Consider the following 19,463-nt stretch of genomic DNA (forward strand, 5'->3'; position numbering starts at 1 on the left):
AAGTACAAAACAATTAGGGAATCAGAAGATGTTCCATTAAAATGAATGGGTAATTACTACTTAGTTTCTTTCTAGCAGAAGAATGAATTCCCTAATGATGGGTATTATAAGAAACTAGACAAAGCTGTTCACTTTTCAGAATTAATCATCAATCCTATTAATTATGTCTATATTACATATCCTATTAAATTAGCACACATAATATGAGGCCTTCACACATCAAAAGAGAAGCATTATCATTGCACATTAGTGAGTTGATAATTTAACAAAAGGAACACAAATACTTGTAGTCAGAAAACTACTTTTGGTAGAATCACCACTTTTCATTTTTCTTACAGTAGGAACAAAGGATACTTCACATGCAAACTTTTTTTTTGATCACTAATAAAAGAGGTCCCTTAATTGTGAGTTTGAGGTTTTTAGAGATCTGTATTTGACTCATTAGGGAGAACATTCATCCACGGAAGAGCCTTACAGCCAAGGTGAGGTCAGCACTGTAGGCTGGGGTGAGATAGTCTATACATTCTAACAGCGAGATACACAAGATCCTGAGAATAGATGATTATCTGGGTTAAAACTGAGAAAGCCTAAAACAGGAAACAACGCAAGCACTGGTCTTTGGTGCCCAGTGGACAAACAACTGGGTGCTTTAAGACACGCCGCCTGACCATGTTTCCATGTTTTTCCTTTGCTCAGTGATCTCTGGATGGTGATAAAGGCTCTGCCAATGAAGCACAGCTGGCAACTGCCTTTGGGTGGCTTGTGCTGGCCCGGCTTGGCACCCTTATATAGAGGTCCTGGAAGTCAGGACCTCTTAGTTGATAAGAGAACAAGCCCAAATGCAAACTGGAGAGTCAGACAGGAAATCCCTATATCATAGTCGTGAACTTGACTTCGTAGGTTTAGACATAGCAGGGATAGAAGAGAAAGGATGAACGCCTATCTAACAAGGCTACTTGTAAAGTAAATATGATGCAGACAGAAGAGAGCTTAATGACTATTTCAATAACACAACACCACATATAAATTATTAAGATGAACGAGTGAATAAGGCACACGGTTATAGTTCATTAAACGTTAAGTCTCCCCAACATGGTTCCCTGAAGGTAAGTCATAGGTATGATAACATTACACATGCATCAATTTGGGAGGGGGAGGGGAGTTGTGGAGATAGATAGATCAGAATCAAAATGTCCACTATACCACTATGCGCTCATATGAACTACAATTTAGCAAAAGTGCTGCACTCCAACTTAAAATCAAAATCACAAATTTGAGCCAAACTGGTCCTTTTTTTCCTACACCAATGAAGAATGTATAATCTAAATGATGCAGGAATTGGAATAGAAAGTAGGAAGGCAAAAAATAAAAAATAAAAAAAGACTAAAGAATATTATGATTTGAAAGTTTCTATTCATAATTTTGAATTTTCTCTTCATACATTTGAATTTAAATTGGTTTTGTGAGAGATGATTATCTATCATATGAAAACAAATTTACTAGTTGAATAATTTACTAATTACGAATTTACCAATTAAGTAGCAAAACACAACAATAAATTTACACAAAACAATCTGAGAATTTTCAACACGTGAGAGATCTGCTGTTAGGTTTTTCCTCTGAAGGTAACATGGAATTCTCAGACCTCCAGGTCCCTGGTTTCCCAAGTATGACACAAGTATCCCTGATTGACTTGTGAACCATTTCCTTTAGTATGGAAGTTTTACTGCACTTGTACCTCTGAACTTAAAAAGCTAAAAGAAAAAAGTTTTGATATATAACTATGGGGATATTGGCTATATTTCCCCCTTACCCAGCCTTAAATAGTAGCCTAGTTGTAGCTTTCATTTAGATCTCACCAAATGTAGTGCCATTTTGTTGCATGAATTTTGATCAGCTCTTTGAAAAGTAAGTAGCACTAAATTGGATATATGCCTTGATACATTTTTGGCTCTACTTAGAAGCTAGAAAGCTTACGGGCAGCACAGAGAAGCCGGTGTTAAAATGCAGGGCTAGCACATATCCAGTTTGCTTGGGACACTCCTGATCTATGACTATTGTACCATCAGAATTATTAACAGCCCCCTTTTCACTCTCAAAAGCACCACGGTTTGAAGAATAAATTATATGGATGGTAACTATTAAAAGAAGTTCTAGCTTTTAAAATAGACACTTTTATTACTCTTTGGCCATCTAGCTTTTAAAACAGAACTTTTATTACTCTTTGACCATTACAGTAAGAAAATCTGTGTAAAATTCCTAAGAACAGCTATTTCTATCTCATATACCAACAAGCAGAGTAAAAGACTCAGAGCGGCCCTGTCTAGTGGCCAGAGGTTCCAAGACAAGGACAGGGAGATGTCCTCATGAGCTTGAGTTACGGCCGCCATTCCTCAGCTTATCTATGGGAAATGCCACAAAACTCTGTAGCCAGATCTCCTTTATTCCCCATCTATCACTCCAGATATATGCAATGACTTGTGTTTAGAAAACATGCAAAATCTCCAACAATAAATGTACAATATGTGTGATTAGTACAGACTGTAAAATTTTTCATTTGCTACTCTGATTATAGGTTCACTATCTGATTGAAACATGTCACCGTCTTTCATTTGACTTTGAGCTTTACTGGATACAAAAGCATTAAAAGAGAGTGAAAGCCTAGGGAACAGGGGCTGTCCTTGATAGAACTGCCAGCTGTCTCACCTTTTGGGCCTCAGAACAGCATCTGGCTTATGTCCATAGGACTAGTTTTGGCCCAGATGTTAGGTGCTAATATACATAGATCCTCTGCTCACAAAGATGCATCACCACCATGGGTCACAAGAAGGAGAGGGCTCTAGTTACTCAGGCCTCACTCTGTGTGCCTAGCCATTGACAGGGACAACCATGTGGCTGAAACAGAATCCATTAAGTGCCAGAAGACAGGAACAACGGGGAGATTAAATTAATATGTCATATTTAGTTGATCTCAAGGCAGCAGCAAGCTTTATAAACTAAGTGGACTCTAATATGAGACATGGTGTTTCTATCTGGAAAAAAACACCACTGTCCTCATCTCTACTAAAATACAAAAATTAGCTAGGCGAGGTGGCAGGCACCTGTAATCCCAGCTACTAGGGAGGCTGAGGCAGGAGAACTGCTTGAACCCAGGAGGCGGAGGTTGCAGCGAGCTGAGATTGAGCCACTGCACTCCAGCCTGGGTGACAGAGTGAGACTCTGTCTATAAAAAAACAAAACAAAACAAAAAAAACAAAACACTGTAAAAAATAGGCTGGAGAAAGAGTTCTGAAATTGAAAACCCTGAACTGGCAAAGGAGCCCGATAGAACACGACAGTGCTATAACATTATGACATTCTCAGAGAACATTTCTTTATTCTTCTTTTTCTTCTTTCTTTTTTTTTTTGAGATGGAGTCTTGCTCTGTCACCCAGGCTGGAGTGCAGTGGCGCAATCTTGGCTCACTGTAACCTCTGCCTCCCGTGTTCAAGTGATTCTCCTGCCTCAGCCTCTGGAGTAGCTGGGATTACAGGTGTGTGCCACCACACCCAGCTAATTGTTGTATTTTTGGTAGAGATGGGGCCTCACCATTTTGGCCAGGCTAGTCTTGAACTCCTGACCTCAAGTGATCCACCCACCTTGGCCTCCCAAAGTGCTGGGATAACAGGCGTGAGCCACTGCGCCTGGCCTCATTTCTTTATTCTTAAGGCACCTCCTCTTGGGAGTACATCTTCCATACCTCTCTTCTGCTCAGTGTTGCTACATTGGGTCTGTGTGACATGTCAAGCAGGAAAAAAAACAGTTGAAAGATGTTTTTTTCTTGGTCTTACCTATGCAGTAGGGGCAACACTGGCCTTTTCTCAAGACAGGTCTTTCGCAGGATACGGAAGGGCAGGACTCAGAGAAACAGCTAATTACGCTATCGATGCAAATGCAGCTGGTACAAACGTCAGGCTTCCAGGACTCAGCTGCCAGGAATATATCCCCTTCATCATTTTTGCAGTAATTAGGTACGCTGTTATTCCGGGATAAGGAAGGCCGAAAAGGTTGATCTGGAAAAATGAACATATAGGTCAGCAAAGATGCTGCTGTTGGCCAGCAACTACGCAACATAGTGTGTTTCACAGCACACCCAGTCATGATGGCTTTGGGTGCCTCCTTGAATAAACGACACAGTAACAAATCAGAAAGGCTGATTCAGGAAGGGTCTTAAATTTTTAAAAATAACAAAGATCAAAAAAGAGGTGTCACAGTTATTCTGTTAGTTGCTTACACAACATCCACTCTTTCTTCATTAGCTTAATGCAATCCTGGTTTTCTTTGGGGTAGTCCCAGGACTTCGATTACAATGCATGTAAGTAAATGGGACAATCCTGTTCCCTGCTTTCCTAGGCTCCCTTGAAATGGGGGTGGCCCCATCATCTAGCTGTAGCTAATGGGACGTAATGGCTAACAAGGGGATTTCTGGGAAAGCTTTCACTTTCTTCAAAGAAGGGTAGATATGTTCTGCCATCATCCTTCCACATTCTTCCTGCCTTGATAGGAGTGTGTTGATCACGGCTGTGACACCCCTATCAGAAGAGAAAGGCCTTGACCCCAATGAGGCACTGAATCAATGCTGATAAACATGTGCCTCCAAATGTCTTGTCATATATGTAAAATAAACCTCTATTTACTTAAAATTTGTAGCTGGGTTTTTTCTTACTTGCGGCCACATGCAATTTTGACCAATCAATATTCAGACAAATTTTCATTGTACCAGACTACCAAAACCCACCTATGTGCAACATTCCAATGCTCAGGAATTCACATTAATGGCTGAAAGATAAGAAATCTCAATCACTCATAAGGATGCAACCACAGAGAAATCATGTGCAAATCATCTGTTTCTTTGCTATTTAAAGACTGAGACCTGAAAGTCCCCAGCTCTATTTACAACTTGCAACAGAAAATGTCACCAGAAAATCCAGATATCACTTTGGGCATTGGTTTCCACTAAAATCAATGAAAACTGTAACTTCAGGCAGCAATATGACTGAGATATCAGAAAGGAAAATGTAAGTGGGTGTGGTTCCTAGTTTAGAAATGTCATAATCCCACTGATAAGAGAGCATTTCCAATCAACTTCACCACTCAAGAGTCTAGACACAGCCACGACAGCCCTACCTAGCGAACCTCTAAGAGGGCCACATTTTCTCAATGTGTCCACAATCGAAAGAGTTGTCGTCTGTTCTTCCCAGAACCAACTTCATGAACTCTTATTTTTAGCCAAGAACCAGAAACAACTGAGACATGTAGTTAGCACATGATCCAGAAGCTCTACGTGTCACTTTTTCCTTCTATCCACCTCATGAATATACCCTACAGCCAGTAAGTAGGATGTGACCAGAAGGGCCTTTTTGAGGACCAAGGCAGTTACTTCATTGTGGACCTTCTACGAGAGACAGAGAAGCCAGCATAATGGGCTCGGCCCATACCCTCTCCTTTAAACTGGGTAACCGTATCTCCTATGACTAGTCCCAAAGGCAGCAGGCATAAGTTGAAGAACAGCCATTTGTTCCATGGCTCCATATGTACTCCAGGTCCAATTTCAGATATGATTCCACAGATCCCATCCACATAGGTTAGAGATGGCAAGACAGGATGACTTTCTCAATGACCTTTTTGTGGTTACCTATGTCTAGGGATAATTTCTTCCTCAAGAGACTGACCAGTGCTAACTTCTGCTTTGGCTAGAAATAAGGACAATACCCTCTTGTTCACAATAGGCCCTGCAAATCTCCGTGAGGTTTTTGTGACTTACGTTAACTTAGCTCATGCAAGCATTTCCAACCTTGTGTCTAAAAACTGAAAAGAGGAAGCAGGAACAGCAGTGAGGAAGCTATGGAATGACAGTGAAGTGAATAGCCTGGAATCTGCAGGGCTCTCACCGAGGCCTGGAAAGAACCCAGAGGGCATCAGCATATGCTGGCAGTGATGGCATGAGGGCTGGAGCCGAGGCAGTCTGCAGGTTTCCTTCCACCAGGCAGGAGGTTCCTGATCCAACCCTGATCGACACTGTTTTTTGGAATCTTACCCATAGCATCTCCCTTCTTTGGGCCTCTTTTCTCATTTTTCCTGCTCTAGGCCCCCTTCTTTACACTTCTGTTTCCAAATGTTTACTCCTTTATTTGATCTTTACCAGTGTTTTCACTGGTGTTCCTTTATTCTTTTCATTTTCTACCTCCCTCTCCCTTCTCTGCCATGCTTTTTTCCAACTCTAAAAATAAAGGAAAGAAAATTTTGAACATTATGGAAAGAAACAAGTGCTATTTTACCCTCTCCCTTTTGTATGCTAGTGAAATAAGCTTCACTTGCAGTGATGTGCAGTCTTTCCTCATTTCCTTACCAGACCTTGCTTTAAACCAGGCCAGAGAAGAGGGAAAGCTGAAGAGAGGAAATGACAGGGCATCCCACAGATGGAAGCAGCATGAGGGATATGACCCTTCGTAAGCTGTTATCACACTGTGGAGCTATGCCTTTTGGGCCATTTTAGAATGCAAGTGTCCTAAGATTAGAGATGGTATTTTTCTATATGTGTAATATGCCGCTTATCAGTGCCACTGTTGAGAATTACTGTGATGGGAAGAAATTGATAATTTGAGTTTTAAAGCTTTTTATTTTTTTGTATCTCAATACAACTGTGATTGAGAAAGTCCAGAAACATCCATTAGTTATAGGTAAAGAAAAAAATCCAGGCCTAAGTTAATGAATGAGAAGTCAAAGCCAGGCACGTGAGGGGCTGCCTGTTCTTTGGAAAGATGGAAAGGGATGCAGGAATACCACCGCCTTGCTTGGCTAGAACCCCTGGGCCTCTGCACATGCCACCCACATTAGCATACTCAGAGGTTCCATCTCCACGTAGCTCTCCTTCTCTGTACGGGTTGAAACTCTGAGTTCAGTAAGGTGTCCCATCAATGAATTTGGGCCAGTGGTCCTGGAGGCATTTCCTCCCCCAGTGCCACCCCCTTAGTCAACCCCTAAGTTCATCACTCAGATCCTAACACAAACAGCACTAGGGGTATTTGCTGCTTTAGTTTCCCAGATTGCCTATGTTCTTGAATCCTCCCTTTCAAGGCACACCTCTTACTTTATCATTATTGACTTAATGTGGAATATTGGATTGCTTGGCTCTTTTTTTGGCGATTGCTCCAGGACAGGAGTCATGTCTGTTTTCGTTAACCTTGGAATCCCCATAGCTCAATTCAGGCATTCTATAAATATTTGTAAATTCAATAGCTAAATGGATATAAATCCATTATCACCAAGGAAAAGACCACTCTAAGGGGTTTCTACCAAGGGGATGTAAATAAAGTCATTGCTATATATTAACAAAAAACATTAGTAAGGTTTGAATCTGAGTAAATTGTGTTGACAACATAGTTGGAAATGATAGGTCATGCATATCCTAAAAATGTAACACATATGAACTATTTCTTATACTAGAAAAGATGTAGTGCTAATTAAGCTTCTCAGATTAACAATTCTGTACTAAAACGGTAATACTTGGGCTGCCGTGCATGATGACAACAGCCAGTAATGTGGCTATCCCTATAAGTTCATCTATCAATTCCAAAAATGCCATCAACATATACCTATAAAAAATTTAGACACTGATGATGCTGCACATAATAATGGAACAACAGATTCTGGCAAGCTGACCAGATAATCCAATGTAAAAAAAGTAATAAAATACAAGGGTTTATGTTTTGCTGAGCAGAAATGCTCTATGAATATATGTTTAGAAAGTAAATGGTTATTAAGTTGAAATATGGGAAGAATAAGCAACAACAAGAAAACTAGTTGTTCTGTCAACTTGGTAATTTCATATTTAAATATCTTTTGAAAAAGTCACATCTACTGTTAATTAAAAGTACTACTAAAGTTATATAAAACCAGTAACTTTTGATTAACATCTTGACAAATTTCCTTCTAATAAGTTTCATGGCCATACATTTACCTGCTAAGGTCAGATAATCTGAGAAATAAAAAGTAGAAAATAATGGAACTCCTTATACATGTGCAGTGCTACTTACTTAATGCTTTTTAGTATTAACTTACTAATCATCCCAAGTTTGAGAGTGTGGCATTATGCATATATCAAGGTCTCTTCACCACCCTTACATTTTTCAAAGAATTTTATTTACATTATTTATCAATAACTGTTCTTCACATTTGTTACACAAAGATGACTTTTCACATTAACAAAATCATTTGGTTAATTTGGTGCGGTGGAACTATCTCTACTTAGGTATATTCCTTGAGTTTGAGATGTAGGGTTAAGGAAATAAATGGCAAGATAAACAGTCTCCTTTTTTGTTTCACAGTTATCTCAGGTATGAGGCACATTGACTGCATAAATAGGTGGCTGGTAAAGAGAATACATGCAGGAAGCAGGCTGATAGCTGTTCCTGATGCGATACCCGGTTTGGCACCCTCCTACATGGGGGTCACCCTGACCTGTGGGTCCCACAGAATGACAACACCCAGAGCTGCATCCTTCCCCACCAAACATATACGAGGCATGACGCTGCTTACCTGTACACTGTGGGCAGCAGGAATCCTGGGTGCGTGAGGGGTTCTGGCAGAGCAGCGGTGGGCACACCTCTGTCTCACACAGCACCCGTCCGCTGTGACAGGTGCACTGAGTACAGGAGTCAATGTTCCACGTTTCTCCTTCCACAAAGTATTCTCCTCCAGGGGCGTGGCAAATGGAGGGAGTGCTGAGCTCTGGCTTCTGCACCACAAAGTCATCTGGGGAATGACACAAAATCAGAACACAAGACATTATTCATCTGCAGTCTTTCCAACTCTTGAAAGCCTGGTGCTGTTTGCTTTAAGGGATAAAAAAGATGAACTCTGAAGAGCATCTCACTCTATTCTTACCAAGAGAATAGCGAAGAAAATATTCCATGCATGGAAACAGAAGACAATGGCAAAAGAACTAATATTAGGATGTGAGGTTCGAGTGGTTTGAGTCCGTCAACAGTAGTAAGAGAATTCAATAAGATCATTAAATTACAGGGAGGGGACTTCCTCTCTAGAGATGAGAACAGGGGCCTCTTCAGGCATTTCTGTGAATGTGCAGGATTGACTCGAATTCAGATCTCTCATTTACGGAATACTTGCTATGGTTCAGTTATTTCCATGCTAAGCACTTTACATGTGTTATTTCTTTTTTTTTTTTTTTTTTTTTTTTGAGACGGAGTCTCGCTCTGTCGCCCAGGCTCGAGTGCAGTGGCCGGATCTCAGCTCACTGCAAGCTCCGCCTCCCGGGTTTACGCCATTCTCCTGCCTCAGCCTCCCGAGTAGCTGGGACTACAGGCGCCCGCCACCTCGCCCGGCTAGTTTTTTGTATTTTTTTAGTAGAGACGGGGTTTCACCGGGTTAGCCAGGATGGTCTCGATCTCCTGACCTTGTGATCCGCCCGTCTCGGCCTCCCAAAGTGCTGGGATTACAGGCTTGAGCCACCGCGCCCGGCCTACACGTGTTATTTCATTTATTCCTTACAGTCACCTTATTTTACGCACGAGGAAACTGAGAGCTCAGGAAGAGACAAGGGAAACTGCAACCCAAGTCTATGGTTGTTTGGATCACGGATATGTATCCAGATTAAATAAAACATCCAAATGATCGATGTCCTATCTGCTTTATTATTTCTGGGATCCTGAGTACTTTTATGCTTGGAAATACATCCTGCTGTCAAGCAGGCCACACCCCAATCTAAACCAGCGGCCAGCAAACTGAGCAGGAATGCTCCCATAGAATTAACAGTCTGAAAACCCTCACCTGAGACTAAACATGTGTTTGGCAACAACATCATCAAGAGAGGTAAATGCTGGAAGGCTGGTGATAACTATCATTTCCTGCCCCAGAGGAGAGGTAGTTTTGGTCTCTTGGAGAGATGACACTGATAGAGAGGGAATTTAATGTTGAAAATGTCTGAAGAGGGGCTGGGAGTTGCCCTGAAGTTTTTCTGGGGAAATGAGAAGTATGAAGACATTAACCATAGTCATGTAATCCAAATACAACAAGCACTTCCAGAAGGTGTTGACAGTGTTGAATCCCGCCAAGAAATAGTCTGGAGACATCATGGCTAGCTCATGCTTGGAGCTCGGTGGAAGTCACGCCCCATTACGGGTCCATATATGCAGAGATGCTCAGAGCTGAAATCTCCTTAAGAGTGAATTGGGGCTATGACTTTCAAAGTGGTGGTTAGCATGAGAGTCAACAATACTAATGAAATTAAGTGATGTGAGCTGATTTCCAGTTAAGGGGGTAAAAACTTCTAATACAGCTTCGTCTCAAGGGAATTACTAAAAAGGCTGGAACTTAGACCCAGGGACTATCACAGAAAACTGATATTCATCAATCCATGCTTACATTCACAAGCAACTGTAACCAACTTTCCAGTATAAGAACAACAGAGAGGAAGATGATTACAGTGAAAACTGTGCTGAACAATATGGTAAATGTGCATTTGTGGTTTACAGAGAAACAAAAGTCCCAAAGAGTATCAACACATGAATATAGCAAAAGCCTCCCTTACTGCTTTCAAAAAGGGCTTAGAGAGGACTGACAATTACTGCCTTGTTAAATGCTGACATGTACGGAAGTGGTCAGAGGAAATCTGATGTGTGTGTTTGTAGGTATGCTTTCTTGCTCACCTTTTTGCCACACGATGTGCCTCAAGGCAAAACACAAGAGGGGCCAGGGACATGGAGACAAAAGATAAACTCAAAGGTAGAGAGTATGGAAGACAGAAAATCTCAGAGACGATATCATTTAGTAAATATTCATTAGAAGAGTTCAGGAGATGCTCCTGTATCCCAAGAAGAAAAACAGCTGATCTTGGAATGAAGAGGGGAGAAAAATATTCTTTAAAATAGGAGTCCGTGAATGCAACAGCTCTGGAGTCTCTACTCAGAAGGAGCCTTATATGGCAACATGCAAAAGGTTTGTGAAAAAAATTTACCTCTACACATCCATATACATAAATGTGTTTTCATACACGTATATCCAGATGTTGACACACCCACAATAAGGTATTAACAACAACTTCACGTGTGCTTACGTAAGAACTTTCCACGACACTGTAATAGAGAAAGATCTTTCTGGTTCTACTCATTTTCAGCTCTTAGGTCAATTATCTATTCTTAATGTCTTTGCATTTCTACCAGTCTAGCTGTTAGAATTCTTCATTGAGGACGTTTAGCGAAGACCCAGGTACAAATCCCTCCTCTATGCATTCACATCTATAATTAAAGCAGGGGTCTCCATGCAAACACATGACTTTTCCCTCCCCAAAGAGTCAATACAAAGTTCTATCATATTAAAGTCCTCATTTACCTTCTTATGCAGGGGGCTCTAGAAGTTTTTCACATTTAACTAGCAAAATACGGGAAAAAAGGAAAGAGTTCTGATATGGAATACCTCTAACTGAACTACAGGGAAGCAAAACAAAATAAAGAGAGTCATCTCTTCTGCATTGTAATCTGGTTTTCTACAAGGTATGGGAGCTGCCTGTCACTCTGATACTGTAGCTATTGAGCTGTGCAGAATCTCAGAGCTGAAAGGGACTTAAGTGTCCCTCTCCCTGACTCCCCGACCATTATGCGAACAAGGTCAACTTCCCTCCCAGGCTAGTCTTGTTGCAAAAGGACCAGGCCTCAGGTTCCCAGCTACACCTTTTGCACAGGTGGACTCATGCACAGGGAGATGCAGGACCAGGACTGACCAGAGGAAAAACAATCATACTCCAAAATCTGACAGTAGACTTAACTTCGAAAGAAATCTGATACAAGATTTGAGAGACTTCATTTTTCCCAGGCCTTTCGGCAAACATACTATTTTACTCTGGGTAAGAGAGTCCATCTTTCTGTGTCTGTTTTCCAAATGAGAAACGGCCTCAGTGTGGTTTTCCCTAACTCAAAGTGGCCTGCACAGAGAGGGAAATAATAGACATAAGACTGTGTTGAGCTCTTTGGATAAAAGGTACTAGATGAGGTTTATGGTTATAATTACTGTTATTGACAATCATAATTCAGACCCCCCTGAATTACAAATCTGTTCTGGCTTTCCAGTAACTTATCTTGATTACCGTGATTATGATTTTAAGGGTTTTGGATGTGTGTTAACTCTAAATCTTTTCATTTGGCAAGAGTGCCACATGTCCACTAATTTATAAAAGAACAATAGCCACAGACTTCAATAAGTTTCTCCCTCTCAAACATTACTTTATATGTGATAAGGTTTTATGGGATAAAACTAGCACCAATCCCCTCAAATTAATGAGGACATTCAGACTTAATATGCTATCAATAAAACGGAAAGCTGGAATGTAAGTACATCAGCCCACAAACCTTTACAAAAATGTAATCCGAAGACCTTATATAACCGAGTCAATCATTCAAAAAGGAGACTTGTTTCTAGAATGTTAGAATTTTCTCTGGTCTTTGGTTCTTCACTGATAGTGCCCGGACCATTCTGTGGTGGTTGTTGACAAAAACAACGCAGTGCTGAAAAGTGTTCCAGGGGTCGTCCCCTCCAACCTCCCCAGAGTTACAAATGTGTCTAGGCCCCTGCAAGGCAGAAGTCATTTGCTTATGGAGCACACAGATGGCAGCCAGCTTTTACCTGCACATGATGGGCAGCACTGTCCAGGGTGAATGGTGGGGTTGCCACAGGCAGGCACCGGGCAGGTGATCAGGGCACACATTTCCCGTCCATTGAGACAGTAGCATTCCCGGCACCCATCATGCCAGCTCTCCTCATTTTTATGATGATGACCATCCACGGTGAGACAAGTGCCTGACAGGATGGGTGGCCCAGCTGAAGCAGAGACCTCTGGACAGACAGAAGGCAGCCTGGTAAAGAAGTGGCTATTGCATAGGAGAAACAGCCTGCGGAGTCTGTACATGGACTGGACCCTGGCCACCAACAATTATGTCTACACAGGATAGTTTGTGATATGAGACCTGTTCATGGAAAGAATTTAAGTCAATATGCTCTCAATTTTGAAAAAAGAGGAAAAAACCTGCAAATAGTTTCTCTCCAATTGGTAGGATGATCGCTGATTTTTTATTTCTTCTACTTTACTTTCTCTTATTTTATACAACAAACAAGCACTGATTTTATAACAAATGTTACACATATGTTGAATGTATTCAGAATAATCATTCTAGAAGCTTCAACCAATGAGGACATCCTGGGCCCCTTGCAAATAACAGAGTTTGTTCAGCAGAACAATTAAAACAGTGACTAGATTTTTGTTTACTCCAACCCCTTAGAAACACCATTAAGGTGGTAACTGTCCAGTTTTGAAAAATCGTAAAACAAAGTTTAGGAATCTTTTATAGTTTAATCTGTGGATCATGCTGACAACTACAACATACAGGGACAGGCAGCAGGGGTGGAGCTGGGGTAAGGGCAGAAACAGCGGTCAGGGCGCATGCTCAGTGGCTTCAGGAATCTCCCTGGAGAAGCCTCAAGCAGCAGGGATACCTGGGCTCTGTGCTTATTCACAGCTGTGGGCTGGCATGTGCTTATTCAGCCAAAGGCTAAATTCTCATGGAAAACTGTTATCTGGAAATACAGAAGCTAACTTTTGAGCTATACCCACCCTCTAGAACTCTGAAATGGGGATATTTACTGTTGCAATTTTATGGATCGTACTCCTGAACAGAGAGAGGCTCTATAGAGGTTGAGATAATTGTGCTTTACGCTAAAGTTCCTGATACGAGTAAAAAGAGCCAGGAAGTGATTAATTTAGTCAATGTGCTTGTCCATCATACGCTTACTTTACATTCTAGTCTAAGCTTTTACTTCATAAAAATGAAAGGAAAATGGAGTCCTGTGGGACAGTCCCACAGAGACTGACATTTGTGTCAGAATAGGCAGCAATCACCGAAACCATTTCATTTACAGGGTGTCCTTCTGTTCTTTGTTTCGGTGCCCCTGGCTGCTTTGAGGGGGAAGGGCCATGTGTATACACTTACCTCTGCACTTGCAGATAAGACAGCCGTGACTGTCCTGCTGGAAACCCAAGGGGCAGATCTTACTGCATGACAGCTCTGGACATTTCTTACAACGGCAGATGTCACAGCCGTGCTTATTCTTCCTGGGTAATTAAAATTTTGTCAGAGGTCAGAAAATCAAAATGTCTCAAATGATGCCCAAGCACTCAGACCAAGGGTCAATAAAGTGATATTGCTATTAAACAGAATGACTTGACTTTTGCTCTCAAAGACTCCTGGGGTATGGGTAATTAGCACCCTGTGGCCATGACCACCACTCACTCATGACCAAGGCTGAGAGTTGCCCAAGCACTTGTGCGCTTCTAGGACGTGGCTCTCAGAATCCCAATGACATGACTGTTGATTTAATTAGGGAGAGTGGTACACCACAGTAAAAAGATGAATGTGAAACTCCATGAATAGGAAAGTGAAGGAGATTTTGTTGGTTTATCTGTTTATTCATTTGTTTCTCCATCCATCCATCCATCCATCCATCCATCCATCCATCCATCCATCCACGCACCCACCCACCCCCCCACCCACCTACTGATCCATCCATCCATCTATCTCTCCCTCCCTCCTTTCTGGAAGTATCTACTGCATGCATAAAGTAATTCTTTAGTCAGAAGGTTACATAAAAGGGGCACCAACTGCTGCCTTCATCTTGACACTCCCATGTGGTGTCTGGCCAGGAATTCTCTTTTGGTATGTGTCCTTAAAACATGTGTTCTAGTCAGTATAATATTCAGTTGTCCAAGGTGTCCAACTGGGTCCTCCCTGAATGTGCCGGCAGGAATACAAAGTGAAATTCACAATCATCTAAGAGACTTTTCTCCAAGATGACGGTTGGATTTGAACAAAGCCTTGATTCTGAACTGTCATGATACTGTAGCAAGTGGTTGCAGCTACTATTGTGGTAATACTACTTCATTTTACATGAGCAGTTAGGTTAAAAAATAATACTCTTATTGGCATCATATTCATATTTTAGGATTAAGAATGATGATGATTCATTATTTTATCTGGGGAATTTTAAGGAACAATGTTTCCAATTTAATTATCCAATGAAAATTAGAAAGAAGACCTCTCCCTAAACTAGAATTTTTAAAGGAAGAATGAAAAGGATGACTGACAGAAGATGAGAAGAGATGATGGGTCTAAGTCCCTTATAATTACTAGTACTAGGCTGGGCACAGTGGCTCATGCCTGTAATCCAGCACTTTGGAAGGCCGAGGCAGGCTGATTGCTTGAGCCAGGAGTTCCAGATCAGCCTGGGAAATATGGTGAAACCCCATCTCACCAAAAAATACAAAAATTAGCTGGGCATGGTGGCACATGCCTCTAGTCCCAGCTACTTGGGAGGCTGAGGCTGAGCTGGGAGGACTGACAGCCTGGGAGGTTGAGGCTGCAGTGAGCCATGCTTGTGCCACTGCACTACGGCCTAGGTGACAGAGCAATACCCTGCCTTAAAAAAAAAAAAAAAAAAAAAAAAAAAAAAAAAAAAAGAATTTCTAGCACTCACATACACTCACATAAATATACCAAGTTGGAAAGACAGATTGAAATGAAAGACAGCAAAGGAAAAAATATAAATTAAGGTGATTTTTCTAAAGGTATCAACTTGATATAAAGGCAAATACAGGTGCTTATGCAAACACTAAAGAAACAAATATGAAGTGTCTATTTCTGCCCTCCCCCACCGGAATAATCTAGATTCTCGTGGAGTTTGACTCAATAAGGTGTATTAAAATAACAAAAGTCATGACCCTTATCTCTAAGAAAATTCATAAAATCTAACACTAGATAAAGAAAAAAATACGAAATGCTGACTAGTTCCCAGGTGAGACACCTAGGCATGGCAGGTAAGGATGCATTATATTTCAAGTGAGTGGGGGTCGGTCTTCAATTGATCTTAGAGTATATGTTAAATAAATGATCACAGACAGACCCTGGGACAGGTGTGAAGGGCTGTAGCATTTCCAACACTGGGCCCTCACAATTCCATCTCCTAATCTCGCCAGCAGTGTCTAAAGGACTCTCCTATGGGAAAGTCTCACACAACAGGCACAAAGCGTGTGTCTGGCCCACCTCCATAAAAAATAAGAGTTAAATCTGATTCTTTTCTTTGGAGATACAACCTTTTCCGCACTTTCTGAATCACCTAACAAGTATAGACATTCTGGGCTCAATACATCATAGATTAATTCACAAACAACATATAAAACAAAATGCGTAGAAACATTTCGCCAAGTTGCACTTCATAATAGCTTTTCTGAATTAAGAAATACATACAGCAATCCAAGTGGACAATACTTGTCACAGATTATGGGTCTGCACTTCTTGGGCCTTGGGCGGCACTCACAGATCTCACAGTTTTGGGCATCAGTTAGGAAACCGAAGGGACAGTCCAAGGTGCAGCCTTGTTTACGTTCTGAGCACAGTTCCTCGCCTGTGAAGACACAGAGACGGCAGGTTTCTTCCAAAGACGAACAGAGCAGAACACTTCGATGCTAAAATACCCTCCCCGAATCCTCCACTCTTGCACAGATTCCAATTTCTCAGCTCTACCATGGCCCTGGTTATCATTAAAAAGCACTGACTGTGCTATTTCATGGTTATCACATGACTCCATGCTTTGGTGGTAATAAACAAAATAAAGTCCAACTTTGAAATGCACAGATTTCTAAAGTGTACCCAAATCTGGTAGGCTCTGAGTGAAGAACAGGCTGATAACTATTACAATTAATGACTCAGATAATTTTTCCATGAACTTTATAAATCACTTTAAACCACTGATGACCATTTATGTTATGTGGGAATTATAAATTTACAGTCCAATTTTCATTATATGTTTTATTTCTGTTGCATGTCCATAATAATGCATGTCCTTTTTTCTTTTTTTTGAGACAGAATCTCTCGCTCTGTCACTCAGACTGGAGTACAGTGGCATGATCTTGGCTCACTGCAACTTCTGTCTTCCGGGTTTAAGTGATTCTCCCACCTCAGCCTCCCCAGTATCTGGGATTACAGGCATGCGCCACCACGCCCAACTGATTTTTGTATTTTTAGTAGAGATGGGGTTTCGCCGTCTCTGCTAAATGTTGCCAGGCTCATCTTGAACTCCTGACCTCAAGTGATCTGCCTGTCTCAGGTTCCCGAAGTGTTGGGATTACACGTGTGAGTCACTGCGCCCATCCCATAACGCCTGTTTTTAAATATTCACATGATAATTACCTTTATGGGTGTTAGATATATATCATATAACACTGCATATTGTATGCAGCATAAGGGATTTCTTACTACTCCTTTAAAAAAGTACATCTCTTACAACATGCTAGTAATTAAAATATTCAGTGTTTTTTCTCTACGGGCTGACAAATACCCATGTATTTGGATATACTTACATAATAGGCTTTTTAGTTAACGAAATGTGTGTGTTGAAAAAAATACTCATATTAATGTTTAAGTAACCACTATTTGAAGTGTTCAAAGTATCCCCTGTTAGCAGAACCTGGAGTGATGTTTAACTGTCCTCTGCTAGTCAGTTACACTATTTTAGAAGAACAAAAAACGAAAGTAGCAATGGTGACTAGCAACATTACTGAAGTTATTAGCCTAACAGAAGTCTTCCAAAATGATTTTTAAAAGGTTATATAAGGCTTACCAGAGAAAAGGGAAATAGAAATGTTTAAGGTTAAAAAAAAAAGCATGCTTTATTATATAAATTAAGCAAGCTGAGATCTGTGTGAATTAAATGTAGAATTTGAAAGACAATCAAATTTAAAGAAGGGAAGTTAATATGGTGATGGCCAAAGTATGGCAATATTTGAGTATTGTTCTACATGGACTGGTGAAATGGGAAGCGGAGTCTATTATTGGAATAATGAACACATTTTTATTTTATCTGGACATCCTTTAAGCATGAATACTGTAATAACACATAAGTCACTGGGAAAAACAGAATGCATCTGTCCCCTCAAAACACACTTATAATCTAAAATTAAACCTTAACTACAATGAATAGGTGAAATGGGTCCGTGTTTTACATAAATATTTCAAGATAGCGTCTTTTGTGAATCTTAGTTGGCAATATTTGCATATTTAATTTGCTATCTTTTAAGAAGGAAAATGTGATTTATGGTATAATTTTCTACTCTATCATTATCATAAACCTTTTATTACACATATAAATATAACCTCATGGGCCTGTATTACACTGCAAAGCAACTGATTACTAATTTGCATCCTTAGAAGAGAACTTCTAAATGGTTCATTTAGAAATTTGTAATTATATGACTCGAAAGGTCATAATTTTTCATTCCCCATTATTAAGGGAATGGTGAAAAAAGAAGACTTTATTAGCCATGTTTCTCTAACACAGAGATCTAAATTGTGAACTCATTTTTCTGTCACAAGAACTTTTAGGTCATGACCACAAATGGATTATGTTGGGAAACAGATGAATTAAAAACACCCTGAAAACTTCCCAGAGTCAGTCAATATCACTTGGGATTAAATTCCTTGAAATTTTGGAGCCTGAGCACCTTGGTGCCTTTATTTTTCTGGTCCTGCAATAAAAGGAGTTTTTCCATAGACCTTGATCTAGAATGTGCTTCACCTTTAAAGAAAACTGCTGTGTCTCCATTTAAGTTTAAACAACGTGATAAAAACTAGTCTGTAATCTACCTCTGCTTTGCAATGGAAGGGAATTTCAAAGAAAGGCTGGTGCATTTAAATAAAAATACAGGACATTCATTAGAAGGAGACTGGCTATGCCTCCTACAGTGGGATGCCCTAGTGCTGCCCTGAACTGGGAACATTCCCCTGCATGCTACGCTCTGGCCCATCTACATGCAGCTTCCCAACAGAGGGAGCTCTAGGCCCAGGCCCTGGTATCTTTAGGCACACTGTATAGGGACTACAGTGGTATTTAGTACAGAGTGGGTATTCCACAACATTTGCTAAATAAATGCATCAATGTTCTTGTTACCTACTCCTCCACTGTCATGAAGACTGCCATATTATCAGAGAAATGACAGCATGAAAATAACTTACTCTGATAACACTGAAATTTTCCTGAAATACTGGCACTTGCCAAAACATCTCAAAATACCATCTTCTAGTTCAGAAATAGACACCATTAAAGACTGGAAGGTAGTCTTAAATCCACATATGTCAATTATGAAGTTTTCTTAAGAGAAATGTATCATGGCAAACATTTAAATACAGAGCAGACTGACTGCAGCTGGCTTGAACCTGTAATCCCAGCACTTTGGGAAGCCGAGGTGGGAGAACTGCTTGAGGCCAGGAGTTTGAGACCAGCCTGTGCAACATAGTGAGACCCTGCCTCTGCCAAAAAATAAAAAATTAGCTGGGTGTGGTGGTGAGTGAATGTAATCCCAGCTACTT

General features: G+C 40.7%; 1 protein-coding gene across 4 annotated transcripts in view; it reads right to left on the minus strand.

Annotated features, from left to right (window-relative positions):
• Positions 1 to 19,463, minus strand: part of CRIM1 (cysteine rich transmembrane BMP regulator 1) — a 196,649-nt gene that overhangs the window by 24,523 nt on the left and 152,663 nt on the right. For all 4 annotated transcript variants that reach the window (XM_050753298.1, XM_050753300.1, XM_050753302.1 and 1 more), the window contains 5 exons: positions 16,347 to 16,503; positions 14,037 to 14,158; positions 12,676 to 12,885; positions 8,578 to 8,793; positions 3,831 to 4,052 (listed from right to left, as the gene is read on the minus strand). In XM_050753298.1, the coding sequence (XP_050609255.1) occupies positions 3,831 to 4,052; positions 8,578 to 8,793; positions 12,676 to 12,885; positions 14,037 to 14,158; positions 16,347 to 16,503 (927 nt within the window). The remainder of the gene's footprint in view (positions 1 to 3,830; positions 4,053 to 8,577; positions 8,794 to 12,675; positions 12,886 to 14,036; positions 14,159 to 16,346; positions 16,504 to 19,463) is intronic.

This window comes from Macaca thibetana, chromosome 13 (genome assembly GCF_024542745.1).
Source record: "Macaca thibetana thibetana isolate TM-01 chromosome 13, ASM2454274v1, whole genome shotgun sequence".
NCBI classification, from domain to species: Eukaryota; Metazoa; Chordata; class Mammalia; order Primates; family Cercopithecidae; genus Macaca; species Macaca thibetana.